The sequence below is a fragment of the Simochromis diagramma genome, unplaced genomic scaffold (assembly GCF_900408965.1).
Source record: "Simochromis diagramma unplaced genomic scaffold, fSimDia1.1 OVJJ01000284.1, whole genome shotgun sequence".
In the NCBI taxonomy this organism is placed as follows: Eukaryota; Metazoa; Chordata; class Actinopteri; order Cichliformes; family Cichlidae; genus Simochromis; species Simochromis diagramma.
In genome coordinates, this window is record NW_024386871.1 from 292,104 (window position 1) to 312,937 (window position 20,834).

The 20,834-nt window shown below is 39.9% G+C and overlaps 2 protein-coding genes and 1 long non-coding RNA gene across 3 annotated transcripts; 2 read left to right on the forward strand and 1 right to left on the reverse strand.

Moving 5' to 3' along the window:
- Nucleotides 1–11,210: 11,210 nt before the first annotated feature.
- On the forward strand, nt 11,211–12,718 carry fam183a (family with sequence similarity 183 member A). The gene is made up of 4 exons (XM_040031466.1): nt 11,211–11,400; nt 11,750–11,809; nt 11,921–12,024; nt 12,596–12,718. Exons 1-4 carry the CDS (start codon nt 11,280–11,282, stop codon nt 12,689–12,691), a joined length of 381 nt encoding a protein of 126 aa, XP_039887400.1. The 5' UTR covers nt 11,211–11,279; the 3' UTR covers nt 12,692–12,718.
- Nucleotides 12,233–15,935, reverse strand: ebna1bp2 (EBNA1 binding protein 2). Its single transcript, XM_040031465.1, has 9 exons — nt 15,715–15,935; nt 15,363–15,446; nt 15,006–15,178; nt 14,506–14,629; nt 14,201–14,290; nt 14,014–14,089; nt 13,805–13,895; nt 13,525–13,687; nt 12,233–13,437 (listed from the first exon to the last, which is right to left on the reverse strand). The coding sequence occupies exons 1-9, from the start codon at nt 15,808–15,810 to the stop codon at nt 13,390–13,392; spliced, it is 945 nt and encodes a 314-aa protein (XP_039887399.1). The 5' UTR covers nt 15,811–15,935; the 3' UTR covers nt 12,233–13,389.
- A 2,530-nt stretch (nt 15,936–18,465) lies between these two features.
- LOC120733366 lies at nt 18,466–20,397 on the forward strand. The gene is made up of 3 exons (XR_005695811.1): nt 18,466–18,550; nt 19,064–19,131; nt 19,643–20,397. It is a non-coding gene; the product is annotated as an uncharacterized LOC120733366 (long non-coding RNA).
- Nucleotides 20,398–20,834: the final 437 nt, after the last annotated feature.

Genomic DNA, 20,834 nt, shown 5'->3' on the forward strand with positions numbered 1-20,834 from the left:
TGAATGTATGAAAAATGCCAAAGACAACACAGTTTAATAGATATAAAATAGTAAAGTTGCTATTAGTTATTAGATAAAAACTTGGCATATCTCAGCATGGTGTGCGATGTGTCCTTAAAACTGTAGATTACACAAGAACTGGACTGAAAAGTAGTAGTATCAAGTCTTAAGGAGTGAATCCAAATTTGAAATTTTGGGTTATCAATATAAATGAGGAGGTTAGGAGGGAGAGAGAGTGTTTAAAGCTTTGTGTGAAACACAGTAGTGACTCTGGCATGGTTTGGGACTGCACTTTAGCCAGTGGCATTGGGGATCTTGTCAAAATTGATGGAATTCTGACCACTGACAAGATTTTGATTTAGCATGTAATGCAATCTAGAAAGCATCTGATTTGCAATGGATTCTTTTTTAGCATGACACTGAACCCAAACACACTGCCAATGGAAATACTTTATCTAAATTTTGCACAACCTGGTGTTTGTTCTCGTTTGTTTGTGTGTGTCTGAGGCCTACCCCGAACCGCAGCTTCAATTCATGCTCACGCCATCTGCTATTATCTACCAGAAATACCATCAAACCTAACTGAGGATGACATCCCAGCTAGTCAAATGACTACAAGGAGTACAGAGAACTGACCCATGACTTTGTGGACTGGTGCCAGCAGAACTACCTCAAGATCAATACTAATAAAACCAAGGAGCTGGTGGTAGACTTCAGCAGGCACAAACATCCTTCACTGGAACCACTGAACATCCAAGGTATGGACATTGAGGCTGTGAACAGTTACAGGTACCTTGGTGTTCATCTGAACAATTAACTGGACTAGACTCATAATTCTGAAGCCCTCTACAGGAAAGGGCAGAGCAGGCTGTACCTGCTGTGGAGACTCAGGTCTTTTGGAGTGAAGGGCCCAATCCTGAAGACCTTCTACGACTCTGTGGTGGCCTCAGCCATCTTTTATGGTGTGGTCTGCTGGGGTGGCAACATCTCTGCCGGGGACAGGAAGAGACTGAACAAGCTGATCAGAAGGGCCAGCTCTGTTCTAGGATGCCCTCTGGACCCAGTGGAGGTGGTGAGTGATGGGAGAATGGTGGCTAAGCTGTCATCCCTGTTGGACAACACCTCCCACCCCGTGCAGGAGAAACTGACAGCACCGAGCAGCTCCTTCAGTGGCAGGCTGCAGCACCCATTGTGTGGGACGGAGAGATTTCGCAGGTCTTTCCTCCCCACTGCTGTCAGACTCCACAACAAAGACTTTGCAGCTGATCAAACACACAAACCCACACATGTGCAATAAGACTCTTATCTTATCTTATCTTATCTTATCTTATCTTAAAAACAGACCTGGGTAGAAAGACACAGAGTGGAACATGACCAGTCATGGACTGGCCTCCTCACAGCCCAGACCTCAACATTAATGAAGCAGTATTGGGTGAGCTTCACAGAGAAAAAACACTAAAAGTAGCCAACATCAAAAGCAGAGCTTGGATTATTCTTGAAGAAGCCTGAAGAACTACTCCCGAAGAAGAGAGTCAAAGCTGTGCTGAAGAATAAACATGGTCATACCAGTTACTGGCATATATACTGTACTTCTATGTATGTTGGCATGTTTTGATAAATTACAACACTTATTTTCCATTTCCTAGCAAAATATAAAGAAGTAGTGGGTAGCTCAAGACTTTGGAAAGTTAGGGTACATTCTTGGAATTTCCTACTAAGATTAATGGAAAAATTGTGTTTTGAGAGCTAAAGTTGAATGGACTCCAAATAAGCTGCTAGCATAGCATCTGTTCAACATGCAACAAAATTAGGTTTTAAAAAAAAGCCCAAACAATAATTTCTAAATAAAGGAATATTTAATCTAGTCTAGACTTGGTGAGAAGTACCTGATCATTGAATCATTCCACATATGTTTTCAGCATTTTTGTGTGTAATGCAGGAAATTCAGTTGTCTTCTGTGATACATGATTTAGCCAATACATGTAGCTTTCTATTAAGTGTTGTAAAAAGTGATACACCTGACACAAATGTGTCCAAGTAATAAATGCTGATTCCAGAGGGGAGATGGGACATTCACTCAGAGAGGTTGTGTACCTGGCATTTGTACAAGGGGAACGATTGTGTATTTTAGAGCATGTTTCCTCTCCTCAACGCAAATCCTTTGATTCAGCAACATAACACACTTGCTCACATAATCAGATCACATCTGGAACGCTGATAAAAACAGATCAATTGCTAACGCATGACTTTGTTTGTATGTGTGCAACTCTACATGTCACATAAACTGGGTTGTCTTCACCAGAAGACCAAACACACACATTAGTGGTGATAAGAGGCACTGAGGTAGAGAGTGAAAACACAATCTCTTCAGCAGATTGATGGAGCGTGAGTCATAGAGCACAAGCAGTCTCTCACAATGAGAAGCATTCATGTTTTCTCTCCTCTATCCTGTAGGAGCCGGTTTTTGTGTTGTTATAGTGTGTGCCACTAGGGGTCACTTTTTGTGACTTGAGAGTATGGTATGGTTTTATGGTACGGTATTTAAGGTGGACACATGCAACAGTTTGTGACCGCTGCACTGTTGTAATTTATGTTAAATGACGTTGGATACGAACTGTTGAATAACAAATGCAACCAATAGAAATCAATACAGGTGTTAAACAGACAAGATATGAACGGCTGGAGTTATTGGACTATGTCAAGTTTCATTCATAACAGTAGCACCGCGTAGCCCCTGCCATCAAACACCTTAGTGGCTTCAAGCGTAGGCTTTGCCACAAACCTAGGGATGCACTATTATGCCACCATTTACCCAACCTATGTTTAGCTAATCACTTGCCTGCGCTAGCAGTCAAAGCAGAGAAAAGCCATCCATGTAATACTCATTAGAGGCCATTGCTGCTCATGATTACAAGCTTCTGCAGTCAAGAAACTACATTTTTTTATGAAATAATAATAGCAAAAGAAAAGCAATGCCAGAGATTTTTATTCACCTTGCTTTCTGGGATTGAAACAGCCAAACATCTGTTCATGGTGTCCATAGCCACCACAGACTGACTAACTCCCCAAAACAACAGTGAGGCCTGTTAGGAACCACCTTCACAGTTATATACAGTAACTGCAAGCGTCTGTGTTCACAGGCAGATGTTTTTGAGGTTTAAGTGTCTGTTTTCTATTTGCATTTTAGGAAACTCAGCACAGCACTCACAGTCCTCAACGTGAAAATGTCCTCAACCTACTATTTCCTTTTCTGCCACAATCACAGCATTCTCAGTTAAAAATAGTTACATTTTTGGAAAAGTTACATACTCATCACTGTCATTTGTTTGTAGCCATCTGTTTAAAATTAAGATGTGATAGAAAATTCAGATAACCAATCTTGGCTGTGAGTTTCTTCTAATAAATGTAGAAGTTTTCTATTTTTCTAATACTGAAGAAGAAAGTTCTTGAACCTAACAACAATAAGCCGCTGTCAGCAAATACGGGCCATATGTTTTATGCAGCACCTGTTTGGGGAACCATTTCTCCTCAGCTGTTAGTACACAGACAGATAACAGTACAACCATATGATAAACTGCTCCATCAGCAATTAAAAGAAAGAAAGAAACCTTTTCAACCATACCAGATTTTTGTTATCAGCTGAGAGTTACAAACATATGCTTAGGTTCCAAGCTTATTTTGAGTAACACGTACTCTGCTTATCACTTGCCATTTCAAAGAGACAAAAAAAGGATGAAAAATGAGACCATTTAACAATTTGATATAGAAATATACAAACATCAATTTGTAAGTACTTGTTTTTCTTTAGGAAAAAGGTTTAATATTGGGTTGTTGTTTTCTTTTTTCTCTTTCTTTTTGGTTTGGTTTATAAATTTTCATACAGGAACAACATTATACTCCTCTGGCCCATGCAGCTGACAGTGTCTAGTTAGGGCTCCTGGCACGAGGGAAAAATATGTGTTCCCTGAGTGGTTGTTGGAGGTTGCTGGCTGTCGCTGGGTGAAATCAGTTGCAAGGAGGGACGCGTACCATGACAGTGATAAGTATCACGCAAACCTTTCAAAATAAGAGTTGTGCCTTACTCCTGAAACTAACACTTCATAATCTGTAGCTTTTACTTCGGAGGCGAATAATCTCAGTTTCCGGTTTGCATCCCAATCATCACAGTTTTACGATCACTTCATGAGAATTTCAGTGTTTGTAGACAACGCGGTGTCCTCCATACAAACTTTGTACTACAACTACACCACTTGTGTCCTGTGCTTGTGTGAGTGAGGCTTAACTGTAGGTAATACTAATGAGCAATCAAAATTTTATTATGGTTAATAAAACATGCGTAAAGCTGTTTAAATTACTTATGTGTAACTTTGGGGTGTCTACTATTTCTGCTATCATAGAGCTACAGTTAAGTCTAGCCTAATGTTTACGGCACTAATCTCTGCTGTTGTCTGTCCTACCTGAGAAAGTTTTCTTTCCTAAGACAAAACAGGAGATTACAGACAAGAGCAATGGTGACACAGAGCAACCATCTGATGAGAAGACAGCTTTCCCACGACCATGATGTCTCCAGTTAGCCCCGCACACCTACATGACTATCAAAACAAACTGGAAAGCGCAGGCATGTAAGTGTGTGTTTATCTATGTGGAAGAACATGAGCTCAGCTATCACCTTTTGTTTCCAGAGCAAGGTGGACAGACAGTCGCAGAGGGGAGGTGAACGTGAGCGTGCTGCTGCGTAAAGGTGCCCCGTGTCTCCAAACATGGCTTGTTTAAAATAGAGAATAAAAATCTATAATCAGATAAGCAAACAACCACAGTCCCACTGCAGGGATGGAAAAAAAGAAAATGAGAGATAAACCTGTGATAAATTATTATCATAGTACGTGAGGAGACAAAGGGGTGACATGAGTGGGATTTTATCTGCTGTTAGATTAGTGTTCTGCTTGACGGGCAGCCACAGACGGAGCAGGCAAGGGGGTCCAAAGGCAAACCACAAAACCACTTTCTCACGATCTTGACTAGACACATTTGTTGAGCTTCTTGTGTCCCCCCCATAAAAATCCTCGGAGCTTTGTTGTAAAAGAAACTTAAATTAACATTTGAATTTTTACATTACCCCTAGGAATTGATCTAAATGTATACCAAGCATGCAATGTGCTTATCTTAGCTTTGGCAGGTTACTGCACTCCTTAATCATTCACTCACCACTGGTTATACTGGTGTATTTTCATTGAAAGCAGCTCTTTAAAATTCCATTCTGCTATGTATTTGAGCAACAGAAAATCAATTTCCATTTTTATTAAGTGGTGCTTGATTTAAAAAAAAAAGAAAGAAAGAAGAAGAAGAAGCACTGATTCCTTTGAATTTCAGTCACAGAAACTCCATACAAAGGTCACCAGCTAGCAGGATGAGGCAAGTGGGGGTGGGAGGGAATATGGGGGGAATTTCATTAAGGTTAAAACCTCAGCAAACACTTCCTCCTCTTGAAAAATATCAGCACCTTTCATTAGCCATCATACATGTTAGAGGGGATTAGATGAAGTGTGACGAGACACAGTGTGTACCTCTCATTTGTTTTATGTTGGAGGGGTGGTTGGGAAAATGGCTGAATAATACATGACATGGTGTTTTTAATTAGCAGGGAGTGGAGGGCACTTGCTAATTAAAATAGAGTCTTATTATGAAAGGTCAGGGGACCGCGTTGGGGCCTGGGAGTTTGTTTAAAAGGAATCAAGTGATCTCTGAGATAAATGCAGGCTCCTGAATGAAGCCAGTCACATTCCAGTTGAAACTGAGTCTCATTCTGTGTGCTTGTCTTATCTTTTTTCACTGTCTGCAAGATCATTTGTAGATCATTTGTAGATCATTTGTAGATCATTTGGGCAAATTAAGCTGAGATTTCTTTCATGAAAGGAGGTTTTGACGCCTTGATCGACGAAGCTCCAACAAAAATATCTCATCGCGTTTGCTGTTACTCTTTGAATATATTTTCAAATTGATGGTGTGGTGTTGTTCAGACCTACTGTCTTCTCATTTTCTCCAAATTGTATTGTTATCTGAACTGCGCACACAGAATAGTTGATGAGCGGACAGAAATGCGCCTCTGCTGTAAACCAGCTAGTAAAGTCACTGTTTGCTTTCCTTCTAAAACAGATGAGGGAGAATAGGCAGCATTCGACTGATGATGAAAAGTCATCTGATACATTATTAATTTTAATATTTAAAACTAAAAAATGGAAATTGTCTCACAAGAAATGAGTCGGCTGAATTCATGGTTTGATGGAAAGCAGTGAACATTAAATTTGAACCCAAAAAGCTGATCCTGTTCCTTCGGACATAGCGTTGCCTAAAATCATTGTTAGTCAGCGGTGCTGGTTTCTCTCATTATGCAAATGACGAGGTGATGAAACGTTTCTCCCACTGCTGCATCCAGGTGAATAGAATAAACTTTCTGTGATTTTCTTACCTGGATGATCGATCATGCCTCGAGACATAAATTTACTTACTGTTCAAATTTTATGTAATTTGGAAACTGTATAAAAGATACTGGAGTAAAAATTATGATAAATATCGTTGAGAAAGAGTAACACCTTTAACATTGCTAGTTGCTTACTGTTCATTTCTGTTAGCTTGTTTAGATTACTGTTTAAAAGTCTGGGGCAACACATTCAAAAGTTCAAGTCAATCATTATGGAAACTTCCAAAAACAGAGCAGTCGGAATGGTTCATCGTGCAGGATTTAGAGCAGGGGTGGGCAACTCCAGGCCTCGAGGGCCGGTGTCCCTGCAGGTTTTAGATGTGTCCTTGAACCAACACAGCTGATTTAAATGGCTAAATTAGCTCCTCAACATGTCCTGAAGTTCTCCAGAGGCCTGGTAACGAACTAATCATGTGATTCAGGTGTGTTGACCCAAGGTGAGATCTAAACCCTCGAGGCCTGGAATTACCCACCCCTGATTTAGAGTCTGCAATTACATTCTATTTTTTTGAAGTTCATGCACCTCATAAAACAAAACTGCATATAATATGCTACCAGGAAATCTGCAGAGGATGCTTTTTGACAGAGATGGGGACAGTAACACAGGGGAAAGTTAAACTTCAAGTGTCTTAATTGACAAACAATATAATGTAATATAGATAGTTAATTTCCATTTGTGGAGTAAAACTGTGGAACAGTTTTCCAGCAGGACTACAGCAATTCCATCCATCCATCCATCCATTCTCTTGCACTCTTGCAGTTAGCCAATTCCACTAACTGCAAAAACTAACATTAGAAAGAAAAAATAACAAATTAAATTATGAATTAGCACAGGAACCTGGACCCATGACTAAACAATGACTGTAAAAAACTACAGTCATTGCCAAAGCAACACAATGATTTAATTTATTATAAGAATAGCACCAAATTTGCTAAGAGTCAATTTTTATTTACACAGACAGCACATAGACACTGTGACATCAACCAGTGGTTCATGAAGTGCCACTGGTAAACCACCTTGTGTTTAAAGACCAGATGCGGCAGTAAGAGGTGGATCTGACTGAGAATGAAAGAGGAGCATTTCCATGTGCCAGTGTACATGAGGTTGTCATCTCTATATTTTGGCCAAATTAGATGTTCAAAAAAAAGTTAAGAGACAAACATAAAAAAAAAGATAAGAATTTACCTGATAACCATCTGGACGCTGGCAAAAGAATGTTTTAAACGCCACAATTTTAAAATTGTGTTCACGAGGCAGGCTGACAAAGCAGCATGGCAGGATAATACTTTCATCACAGTTCACATCACTTTGTTTCATCATTAATATCTCTTCTAAACCATATTAAAGCCAAACAAAATGATCCCTTCCCGCTGACACTCAGGGACAAAAGAGATTAGATCCACTTTCCTAACATGAATTAGTTAACATAAATGGCATAAAATGATTCCTTTCTACCTGCATGCCACATGGGGAGAATGGGAAAGAGTTGTCATATTTGATTAAATCACACACCATCTGTAGTACCTTCCTTTGGCAAGTAGAGTTTGAACAAACTCACAAACTGGCCTTTGACTGTTCTCTGCCTGAGGAGCTCAGTGGCTGCTTTGATGATAACGTGGTCCGACACTGTGACAGGAGCCAGGGAACGAGGCTTGACACCGCAAGCCCTCCCATCCTCCGTTATACATATTGCTCACTCTTCCTCGCGCACGTACACAAAAACCACAGGGGACTTGTCACCCACCCACGCTGAAATCTACCGCCCTGCTGTTCCACATTTTGAGTTATTACCTGTTTCTATTATATCGTTCACACAGTGCCAATAAAGCATGAATCGAGTTATGAGACGGGAACCAAGAGCTGAACATTTCAGCCTTTATTAAGCTGTCTGTTAGTGCAAGAGGAAGCGTCCGCGCACGTACACACACAGAGTTACAGTTCCCACAATCAACACAGACAGAAACGGGAGAGCATAAAAGCACAGTGATCGCTTCAGAGATGAGCAGATGGGACGGTGTGAAGGGAGAAAGAGCTGGAGGAAGAGGAAGGCGAAGAGGGGAACTCAAATGAAACAGGAAATTAAATAAGATATCCTAATGTGAGGAGACAATTGGTAAGAAGTCATCAGACAACGTAGGCCACAGCAGCCTTGAAAGTTTATCAGTGCCTTCACAGGAATCACACAACCATAAGTACTATTTAATAAATGTGAAAGGGTCGTTATTCATGTGTGAATTGTAACGCCACAGAGTGCAGGGACAGTCAAAGGCGGTACAAGGAAATGTGAAAAATGCCACTACACTTTTTTTTGGTTTTTAAACACACTGCGCTTGTCACTGGGTAATTTCTCTTCTTTGTCATTCCAGTTGCATTCTTACAAATTTGTTTCCAGTTAGTGTGACACGCTCAAGGCCAATAAACCTTCACAAACATATTTGTGCAGTCGTCGGCTTGTGCGTGCTCGGCAAAAACGTGTCAACATGTTTGTCTTTGTGTGCGTAACTCGGAAAGTCCTGGTGAGTGAACCGAGCAAAATGCCTGAACAGTCAGCTGTCGCCCCAACAGAACATGTACAAACTAAGATCACACTGTAAACAGGGGTGGCTATATTTTCTCAGTGTGGACATGCAATGTAAGTGATTCACTTTCATGTTTGTCTCGTCACAAAATAGTCCAGTTTGCACTTAGAGGCTTAGAGACCTTTAGTGAGATTTTCTAGAGATTACCTCCTAAAGTTTGGAGGTGTTTGATGGGCATTTTCTTTAAACTATTCCCACAAAACCTCATCGGTTGTCAAGCAACACAGGGTGTAGTGTGGCATTGCAAAACAGAGTGATAGACTGTTATCCTGTTTACATCTGTGGTCAGAAGTTTATGTACACTTGCACACTCATCATGGGAATGAATGCTGTGATAATATTAGACTTGAACTGTTCTTATTCCCGGGTGGAAGGAGTGAGCATCATACAATCATCAGAGTTTGTGTTCTTCAACCAGGCAGTATCAAATATGGCCTTTTCTTTGCGTTTTGCCTAGAAGTCCAGCATCCAGGAGTCATGCTGGTTAATTCCGAGACTGGTGTTTTGTACATGCCATTTAATGACGTTATCAGCTGAGGACCTGTCAGGTGTCAACACTTCCTCCTTGCCCAGGTTTGCCTTCCATTTCCATTCCTAGAGCTAGTATGCAGGATTCTGTAAAGGGAGTAGTACGTTCCTTCTTCAGTTTTCTTGAATTTTATTTAAATCTGGAGCACCAGGGCTGGTGGCAGACACTCAGCTAGCAGATTTTATTTCTACGTTTTCAGTGAAGAATTTCCCATTTGTAGCAAACACAGCCTCGAAGGCCTAATAAATGGGCCGCTGTACGCCTACATTGATTTTCCAGCATTTGTCAATAACCATTTCCAGTATTTGAGATTCAATGAATGTCATTTTCATTCAAAAAAAGAGTGTTTTTTTTTTCCTGTGGAATACAACAACATTTCTAAACTGATGGGTTTTGCTATTCACTCAGAGCTCTTTCTCCACGTTTTGATGGGTGTGTTTGTTACAGGCAAACATTTTCAGCATGGTTTAGTGGTTTGGATGAAATCCAGTGTAAACTGGACTTCCCATGCCCTTGCATCAGAAGAAGGGCATAAGAAGCATCCTGGCTCATAGCCAAAGGATGTGCAGGATTTTGATCAGCCTCCACCTTTCCCGAAGGCATCAAGTCACAGGTATTTTCTGTAACTTTGATGATTAATGATTGATAGTGAAAAAAACTGTTTGTTTTTATTCAATATTTAATATTCAATATTTAATTGAATATTAACCTCTTAAGCCCCAAGCCTAACTGATCAATACATGGCTAAAAGACTCAAATGTTTTGGGGTTCTCATATTTCTTTTAAATGGAAGGTTTTATCTCTTTGCAGTATTCATTAGGAGGATCTATTCAAAAGTGATGTTGAATAGCAATTGCACATTGCAAACGCTAATGATTTAGACTGCATAGAGTTCAGCCTGACAGAATCCAGCCAAAGCAAAGCATCTTAAAAATTTTCACATTAAAATGTACTACAAAAGTGAGAAATATATATTTGAGTAAGCAAATCAGTCTTAAATTGTGAAACCAGAAGTAGGATGATTTCAGCCTAACCCCGGTGTATTCATTGGATTAATTATACTGACCTTCACACATGGTGAGTCTCTATTACACATAATCAGACATAGAAATTTCATTGTTTGCGCAGCCACTAAGTATCCAGGAGGTAAGAGTAGAGGTGAAATGACCTCATCAAACAGACTGACAGAGAATTAACAGGCGACAATACTGGCAAGTTAATTATGTGTAATTAATAACTAATCAATGTCATAATAAATCACTAGTGATTTCTTCTTTGATTTGAATTGGCAGCTTAAAATCAACCAATTCAAAACATCTTCAATTTTTATTTCATATAGTGTTTAACCTGTCAGATGCAAGTGTCACTTCTCTTTGCTGATATCACAGACTGAATTATTGAGGATTTAGAAAAATAATAACAATGAAAAGAAAAGTAGTTAGTTAGTTATTTTTTCCTCCAAAATAAAATACATTTGATTACATAAATCGTCTAATATAAACTGTTACTGTTACCATTCCACCATGACCAAATCTGAGAGCATGGCGCCATCGCGTGTTCGAGTCTCGCAACTGCAGCCAGCATGAGGTGGTGTTTACTGTTGCTAGGTAACGCGCATACGTAGTTTAAGGCCAGTGAAAGGCTTTCTGCTGATCCAACCCTAACTGTCGGCGTTTTTATTTTTCTCTCAACATGGCAGATAAAGATAAACTGGATTTGGTCCATCGGGACGCGATTCACGCCGAGCGGGTCCGGAAAGAGCAAAGACACCAGAAGCTCCACACGGAGTTCAGCATCAACCCCCACAGGAAATGTAAGTAAGCTAATCTCCCCTCTTGCTCCGTTTCTCCCTCACATCAAAAATATGATAAAAATAAGAACTATCACTTACTGAAAAGTGTGACTGGGCAGGGTTTTTTTTTCCTTTTGAATTTCACTGCGATTAGGGGACCAAAATCAGGGCCCTCAGCACTTTAGCAGTGCTTGCAAGCAAGGTTACACTATGATTCAGTGTCCAGCATGCTTATTAGGAAGAGCCAGACACTGAAAAGCACGAGTGCTGTGCATTTCATGGCAGTTTGGTCCTCTTTTGTAGAGCTCTGTATAATTGTTGTACTGTATACCTCCTTTTCTTATGTGTGTGTGTGTATGCTGTGTTACAGTGCATGTACTGCCAGACAAACCCATGTGTAGAAGAACGACAGAAGAGATTCCAGAGGACGGTAAAATTTCCATTGGAATTAAATGAGAGAAATATTCTATCCACCTATTCCGTTTATATAAATTTGTTTTTAAACAAGTTGGTTTTATAATTTGATTTTTTTGGCCTCCAGAGGATTTCATCAAGGCTTTCCGCAAGGCCCACGAAGTTCCTACCAAGAAGTATTCTATGCCACTCACTGAGAGCCAGGAGATAGGATGGATGTCGACTCCACTGGTGAGTAAAACTCTCTGTTAGTGGATTTTGGAACAAACTGTAGCTTAAATGTGTGAAAAATTAACACTAACAACCCCAACACTACTATGAAGACATCATGAAACCCCGCTTGTGTAAATTTTGAAGAATCTGCCCCAACCATTCTTTCTCAGTGTTTAGTCTGGTGTGGGATATCAAACTCGAGTAGAAATGGCTGAGACACAGCTGGGATATTTAATGTGTTTAGTTTAATTTAATGTCTGCAGCAAATGGTGCGACACCCAAAAAAAATACTTCAGGGAAGAAGCCGTTGTCACAGCCCAATGTAAACGACAATTATTGGTGGAATAACTTGAAAATTGGGAACACCATTGTTAACATGTCCAAACATTCCTCTTTTAATTAGGGAAACACATTTTAAATTCTGGGCTGACAATGATGCCTAGAATAACACAATACAGATATTTGTTTCTCATTTATTCATGCCATTTTGATATTTGAAAATTGTTTTCCTTTTTTATAAGACAGTAAACACCAGTAGGCTGATGTAATCGTGCATTCACCTTAACTCTGTTGATTTATTTTCCACCAGGTCCCGGAGTCCCGCCAAGACACCAGATTCAATTTCTTCCGATTTATGACAGACGTCACCAAACACCATGAATTTGGCCAAAGAACACAAAATTAACCCCCCCCCCCAAAAAGAGAGAGAATAGAAACTGAATGCCTACTGAAATGTATTTGTTCATCAAACATGCGGGTGTCAGCACAGAAGCTGACCCTTCTTAGAGAAACACTTGGGGGGAACATTTGCACAGGTCTGTACAAAACACACACGCCCATCACATACTAATCATACTAATGAATGGAAAAGGGCAAAACTGACAGCTGCTCAATATTATAAAATGTCATGTAACATGGGAGAGAATCAACGAGTCAAAAAGCTGAGTGAGAAAAGTAAAACAGAACACACAAACCTTAGGAGAACAGTGTGTCATTGAGAAGGTGGAGATACGGAGGTGTAATCACAGAGAGTGGATCTAAAACCACCTTAGGGTAGGGACAACTGCAGCCACAGATGCAAATATCAGGGTATCTACAGCAAATAACATTGTCCTTCTCAACCTTAGGAAAGCTCTGTATTTTGGAGCTGTGTGCAGTCCATTCTTGGCTTTACAGGCCCTTTGAATAGCTTCCCCAGCTGTGTGATTGGACTCAGTCCAATCACACAGAATATGATTAATATGGACCTCCATATCAATCCAGATGCATGTACGAAAGGTATATTGTACCAAAAAGTGTAGAAGAAGAGCTCATAGTCCCTTTAGGCAAATCCTGCCAAAAAGCAGAGTGCAAAGTCCAGTCTGCTGAGCAGCCCGCCAGTCTCTAAGAGCGATTCTTCATCTTCTTGCGCACAGACTTGCCTGGACGTTTCTGGAAGTCAAAGAGAAAGAAATTGTTTTCTTATTTACTCATTTGAATAAAACAGTCAATAGATAACCATGTGTGTGAGAGACTCACATTTTGTTTTCCTCCTTTCCCCTTCTTCCCTCCCTTGCCGTGAGCTATTTTGGCACGGAAACCGGAAACATCGTTGTAGCTTTCCTTGGTGTTCCACTTCTTTCCACTCTTTTTGCCTCCAAAGCCAAACTTCTGGTCCTTGAATTTTCTCTTAGCGCTAGGCCTGTGGAAAAAAATAAATAAATAAGAGTTTCATTGTAAAAATGCCACAAATCTGAAGCGGGACCAAAAAGTAAAAAGCAATGACTGCTGTGTGCACTGCTGAAAAGTTCAAACTTACCCCTTTTTGTTCACTGCTTTCTTTGAGCCCTGAGAAGATTCTTTATTCATCTTCTGGTCACCTTCCAAGAATTCCAGTTTGTCGGTCATTCCTAGAAAGAGAAGATGTTGTTCCCAGTGCTCAATAAGTGACGTGTCCAAATTGGTGTAGTGACAAAACAATAAAAGAAATAAGGAAATAACGTCCATGCTACACTTGTAAACACCGACCTTTCTGGTATTTCTTTACAGCGGACATCATGGCCTTCTTCTCCTGCTGTCTCTTCTGGATCACTTCTATTTGGACCTGGCAAAAAATTCAAAATTAGAGTCATTCTTTTAGCCATGTACAGTCGAAGTATCATACACATATAACACTTACAGGTGTTAAGAAGAATTTCTGTACTCAGTCACCAACCTTTTTGCCAAACTTCCTTTGCTCGCGCAGTTTCTTGGCCTTTTCTGACCTCTCCATAATCATCTGCTTTGAGATCAGCTTTTTCCTGATCTGAACAGACCAACAAATGAAAAAGTATATGAATTTAGGCCCGACAGAACAAAAGAACTAAACTCAGGCCCTGAACCAGTATGTGCAAAGAAATGTTAATTACTTTACTATATGGGTGAGAACTAATACTTAATTACAGTGATGCTGTTTCAGGTGTTATGGAACATGTAAGGAGAAAAAAAAAAAAGCATCATCATATAGGAGACCAGGCTCACCTTCTGCATGTGCTGATCAGATTTGGCCATCTCTGCAAAGTAGTCTTCGGGCCTCTTGGTGGCTATGCTGTGCCTGTTTAGGAGTGGCAGTGCCTCGAGGACTGTAGCCTGAGCTTGACGGTAGCTGTAAATAAACAAAAAACACAAAGTAATTGGAATGGTCTCTTTGTAGCTGTGTTGTATTTTTCCAGCATGTTTTTTAGGCTATTCTCTAAAACATTCAACACCGTATGCATGTTTGTAACTCTTTAGCTGAAAAAAAAAAAGAAAAAAAAAAGATGACTTATTTGTCTGACTCGTAACCAAACTATATTAGTGTGGTTACAAAATACAAGTATATGTGATGCTTTTTAGCCTATCGTCCAATCTCTCTCTGATTCCTTTTCTTTTTCTCTTACCACCAACCAGTTGCAGCAGATGGCTGCCCCTCCCCAACCCTGGTTCTGTCTTATGAGCAGGCACTATATAAATAAAACTGAGCTGAATTAACGGTCACTTACAAGAACATCTCCCTCTGGAAATCATCATCAGCATCCAGTTCCCCAGCGGCTGGCGCTGAAGCTTTCTCTTCAGCTTGAGAAATGATATTTGCAGCTGGTAGGTTGGTCAGATCCAATCTCTCCACCCAGGGAAGATCTTTACGAAAATCAGCAACACACTGTTTCAACCCCTCCTGTGTGACAACATAGGAGCAATAAAGGTACAACAAGTAACAATATTATTCACTTTACAGGGAATTTCGAGAACTGTTCCATTGCTGCTTTAAAACTATTACAGTGGTATGGTTGTTTATAGTACGTTGATCATCCCTGCGTAGCATAACTTGCTACTAACAGAAGATGTGAGATGCCACTCACCACATTGTTGGCGAACTTTTTGGGTTTATCCACCAGGACGTTCATCCCAGGCTTCAACAACCCCGCTGCGAAGGCTTCTTGCAGCTGGGCAATGAAATGAAGATGAATAATATTAACTCTGACTTATCTAAACCACCACTTGCTACAGCAAGACTACACGGTCCTACTAAACGTGAATTTTCCTGCTATCTAAAAAGCTTGATTAGAAAAATAAAGATTCTGATACTGACAATAGTACCAGGTCTCTGTTTGTTTGATTACCTTTATAAACAGCAGGCACAGTGACGTTTAAAACCTTAATACTTAACAGGAATGTGGTTAGCTAACGATGCTAGCATGTTAGGAAACTGACCTCATCGTCCGATAATTCACTGTTTTCCTCCTCTGAATCCTGACCGAGCAGCGCCTCCTCCTCTACGGACGCCATAGTCTTGCTGTCGATAACCATGAGATGACTATATGTGAACTATCAATGTTAAAACGTAAAACAATACGCCTCGGATATACAGTGCTCCTCACATGGACTATAAGGAGCCTTTCACGTGGAGCGGAAGTGACGCCTCTGAACGTCCTATCTATTCAGTTCGCCGGCGGATAAAAGGTGTAAAAAAATTAGTTCCAACCCGGAAAAAATTCAACGCAAAAAAAGTAAATAAATTAATAAAAAAATAATACAGAAGTAAATAACGTTTAAGTCACACTATCCGATAACTCAATGTCCGATTCGCTCTTTGAAGAGCGGCGAAAATCACAAGTAAGTTATATTACAAGTAAGTTTCTGATGCAACTTTTGTCACGTATCATCTTATTTTATTTAAATCTCCGCTTTTCATATAGATAAAAATGTTGTTTTGAATTACATTCCAGTCTTTAAATTTGATTTAACATATGAAATAAAATGCACTGGGTGGTTTAGAAAACCAATGATTGTATAAAAATCTACGGTCATTGACGAAAACACGTTTCCGTTAAGTCTAGTGTGTAATATCAAATAAGTCCTCTTAGAGGAGATGTTGTACACCTGTGCAGACTGGAAAGTACAGTGGATGGGTCGATATGAGAACTTTACAGTCTAACGTCAATTTAGAGATTCTACTTTAAATCTTTTCCTACTGTGTAAAGGAAGACTCAGGATTTTCACTTGCCACCTCATCAAGAAAGAAACTATCGACATTTCTTTCCCATTACTCAATTCCTGAGTCGATTTCTGTCACTTTGACATGGCACGACTGAGAAAAATGTCTGCATTTTGGCCCAGTGTCACTGTCAATGGACATTTTGTCTGTGGGGAAAATCAGGACAGCCCAAAATCTGGTGCTCTGAGTAAAGTTTGTTTCTGCATTCATTAGACATTCAAAAATAAATAAATTCTTTTATTGTTTATTTCTTGGGATGTAGCCTCTATGTGTCTTTAACATACATATCTCTGCCTGTGATCCTTTAATCATGCTACCCAAGGAACTTTTTCCTTAAACTCTCCAGTGGACATCACACACATTTTGATCTGTACCCGAGAGAAACCAGTGGATGTGCAGTATGCAAAGGCCATCAGCATTGAAATGTCCAAAACCGAGGAGTACTTCCAATGGGAGTCACAATCATTCACTTTAATGTTAGCAAAGGACAGTTTGTATTCATCTTATGTGGTCACGTAGCAGTTGTAGAGTGAAGGGCTTGCAGTTAGAACCAGAGTGCGTATGTGCTGAATGCTAATGGTGTGCTTTGCCTATGACCATGGAAGTAAGTTGATCTTACTCAAAATGTCACTTGAAAGGGATTCATCTCAAGTGGTCAAGCAAGGACCTCAACCATACCAAGGGCAAGGCGAAGAGCTGACATGCTTTAAAGTGTGCATACTAAAAATAAAACTAAGAGATAATTTACCCTTTCGGGTGGTGAGAAGTAAAACACTCCTAAATGCAATTAATGGTTAGTGGTGTTATGTTTATGCTGCTTAACAGATATGGTTTCCTTTGGAGGACAAGGTAATTGCAAACCTTTATTATAGCCACATAGCAAAGAGACAGATAATCAATAATCACCCAGAAAGTAAAGCAGAATCAGACAGGCGTATCTTTGCCTTTTTTCATTGTTTTATGTGGTGTCCAGGTTTCTCAGTGTGAATGTAACTTAAAGAAAAATATAAGACATATCCTTATATTGAAACTCTTTTGTATGGTAATTACCTGGGTGGTTGCTGGTGTCCTAGCTTATGCAATGTGCATCAGAACTGCTAACTGAACAAAGCAGCACATAGCATCTTTGATTTTCGCTTTCATACGCCATTCAAATAACTAAAAAACATCAAAAGATATTGAATCTGGAACTAATGCAGTATTTTAATATTTTGCCTATTTTATCCTAAGTTTTTTTTCTCTTTACATGACACTGCTGCTCTTATCTATGTTACTGAAAGTTAAATTCATTATCTCTTTGAAGGTTGCTTTTGAGATTGACTAATAGTAACATGAACAGCTTTCTTCTTAATAACCGTCTCGCTTTCATGACACCTGGACTACAAAAGTGATCCAACTTTACAGGCTTACTGACATTACTTTGATTTGTCAGGAAAGCTCAGAGTAGTCTTGCAGAAATGTGTTATTTTTAATGAATAACAGTTGTAATAATTAGAACATACAGTCATGGTGAAATGATAGTACACCTTCTGGCAGTTCAGTTAATAAAAGGTCATCTGGTCCTTACCCAGTCTTAAAATTAGGTAAATGCAACCTCAGATGGACAACAACACCTGATCTATTACACTGAGCCAAAATGCAGAAGAAAACTAAGTATAGCAAATCATTTAATAGCTTGTTGAACTGTAACTTGAAGTTATAATTTCTGGATTAACTATATGTCTCTCACATTGTAACAAAGACATTTTGGCTCACCTGTATTATAAGGCTGCTTCAGTTCATTGAGGTTTGTGGGCATTTATGCACAGCTGGGGTGGCCAACTCCGGGCCTCGAGAGCTGGTGTCCTGCAGGTTTTAGATGTGTCCTTGATCCATCACAGCTGATATAATGGCTAAATTACCTCCTCAACATGTCTTGAAGTTCTCCAGAGGCCTGGTAATGAACTAATTATTTGATTCAGGTGTGTTCACCCAGGGTGATATCTGAAACCTGCAGGACAGCGAGGCCTGGAGTTGGCCACCCCTGAGCTAGAGCACTTCTATCAGTTTGAGGTCTGGACTTTGGCTGGACCATTGCAACACCTTGGTTCTTTTCTTTTTCAGTAATTCTGTTGTAGATTTGCTGCTGTGTTTGAGATTATTCTTCTGTTGTGTGACCCAAGCTTGAGCTGTCAGACAGATGACCTCACATGTGACTTTAGAATATTTTATTATACAGAGAAGCTTGTGGTTGACTCAATGACTACAAGGTCTCCAGGGCCTGTTGCTGCAAAACAAGCCTAAATCTTCACCCTTCCACCACCGAGGTGTTTGTGCTGATATGCTGTGTTTGGCTTTCTTCTATCCAAACGCCACCTTTTTGGTCTCATCTATCCAAAATACATTGTTTTAGACGTTTTGTGGTTTGTTCGGACTTTGCAAACCTAAGCAATGCTGCCATGTTCTGTTTAGAGAGAAGAGCCATACTTGTGCCGTTTGCTGATTGTTCTACCATGAACTTTAACATTTAAGATGCTGACTGATGCTTGTAGAGTCTGAGATGTAGACTTTGGTTTTTTTTTTCAGGTTTTCTGAGCATTGCACAGTCTGACCTTGGGATGAATTTGCTGGCACATCCACTCCTGAAAAGATTGGTAGCTGTCATGAATGTGTCATGTTTTCCACTTGTGAATAATCTTTCTCACTGCAGCATGATAGACTTCAAATTGTTTGGAAATGGCCCCATAACCCTTTCCAGATTGATGGGGAGCAACAGTTGCTTCTTTAAGATCGTTGCTGATGTCTTTCCTCCTTGGCACTGTGCTAATTCACCTGAATACTTCAGGTCAGAAAACTGCCAAAGGTTTCAAAGAGGTGGTCACGCTTTCTTATGACTTAAGTGCATTTGATTATCAGCACCTGTCTGCTACTTACTATCTTCATTCCTATGGAAGCAGTACTGGCAGACAGATTGTATTTACTACACTGGAATTTAAAGAGAGTTTACTTTATTTTTCTTACCATGATTGTAGATGTAATAATTAGCAATAACAAACTGATTTCTATGTACACTGATGATGAAGAATGATCTTTTCATGTCACTTTAGCTTATTAATGAGACATTTAGTTTGGTATTAAACCATGCAAATTTTGTTTATTTCACAGCTCAGCAGGTTAGAGGAGTTCCACTATCACTAATACCAGATGGGCAAGATACGAAGTAGACTGGGGACTTCTGTGCTGACAGCCGCTGTTCATTTGAGATGTCATCGGCCTCTTTCAGTGTTTTATCCTCCTAGTCCTCAAAGCACAGACTGTCTGAGCCCCCCTGAGAGTGACATTCGTTCTATTCTGATGGAAATCGATTTCTACGATTTGAACATCACCACCCTTAATTCTTCCATTCTCTGCATGGTCAGAGCCCTGCTCTGAGATATCTTCAAAAGGAGAAAAAAAACCCCATAATTTACATTTCTGTCATTGTAATCGCTTGAGCCAGACAGAAATGTGGTCTATTAAATTCCCATTCTGCTGTCACTCTTCATATCAGGGCAACAGACTGCTTCCTGACACCAGATTGAAAATAAGTTGGATTCACTCTGTCAAGCTCCTCTTTTGGAGTTATTCCTGGCTGCTGGAGGATTGGACAAAAAAAACAATAATACAGTCACGACTGTCTGGGCCTAAGATGGGTGAGTGCTTTAGCTCCTATGGCTCTCAATCAGCCTAAAGAGATTTAGGGATGTGCAAGTAAACAATACTGGATGAATTACTGGGAAAAGTTTTTAGGTCATTTAGTCTTGATCTGTCCTTTCTTGAGTGGATATCCATTCCTTCTCCATCCATCAAAACATCTGTGAGATGACTGCTAAAGAACAGGCCTATACCCATGTATTACTTTAGCCACACAGTAGCCATATTCTGTTGTCTGTCAACCATGAGCAGCTAGCATGTGTGACCTCCAAGGAATGGGCTTACATCTATACTGTTGCCAGTGTTTTCAAGATCAAATATTATTAATACAAAGCTAAATTTGAGGATGATGCCATGGCTTATGTTGTGCTTTTTGTTGTGCCATACCCCCAATAAAGAAAACAGCAGCCTGTGGCATTTATGAAGTCGTATTTAGACACTACAGTGATCGCTAATATCAGTGCGTTCATATTTCCAGGCACAGTTCTTACCATGTTCACCAGATGCTTTTGCCCTCGCTTCCTGTGCCCCAGGCATTTTTGACTTTTGGAAGTTACATTCTGATTTGAGGTTACTTTCTCTAAAACTCTCTTTTATATTTATTGTTTGTTGTTGCTCATTTCTCATATTTTCTGTTTGCACTGTCTTCTCACCCTTACCATTT

Bases quoted from the DNA above. Each gene is read 5' to 3' on its own strand.
- fam183a (XM_040031466.1), top strand. From the start codon at position 11,280: ATGGCAGATAAAGATAAACTGGATTTGGTCCATCGGGACGCGATTCAC. The intron at 11,401-11,749 runs GTAAGTAAGCTA...GCTGTGTTACAG, and splicing joins CATCAACCCCCACAGGAAAT to TGCATGTACTGCCAGACAAA. The intron at 12,025-12,595 runs GTGAGTAAAACT...ATTTTCCACCAG, and splicing joins GATGGATGTCGACTCCACTG to GTCCCGGAGTCCCGCCAAGA.
- ebna1bp2 (XM_040031465.1), bottom strand. From the start codon at position 15,810: ATGGTTATCGACAGCAAGACTATGGCGTCCGTAGAGGAGGAGGCGCTG. The intron at 14,630-15,005 runs GTAAGTGACCGT...GTTTATTTACAG, and splicing joins TTCCAGAGGGAGATGTTCTT to CTACCGTCAAGCTCAGGCTA. The intron at 13,688-13,804 runs GTAAGTTTGAAC...TTTTTTCCACAG, and splicing joins AAAGCAGTGAACAAAAAGGG to GCCTAGCGCTAAGAGAAAAT.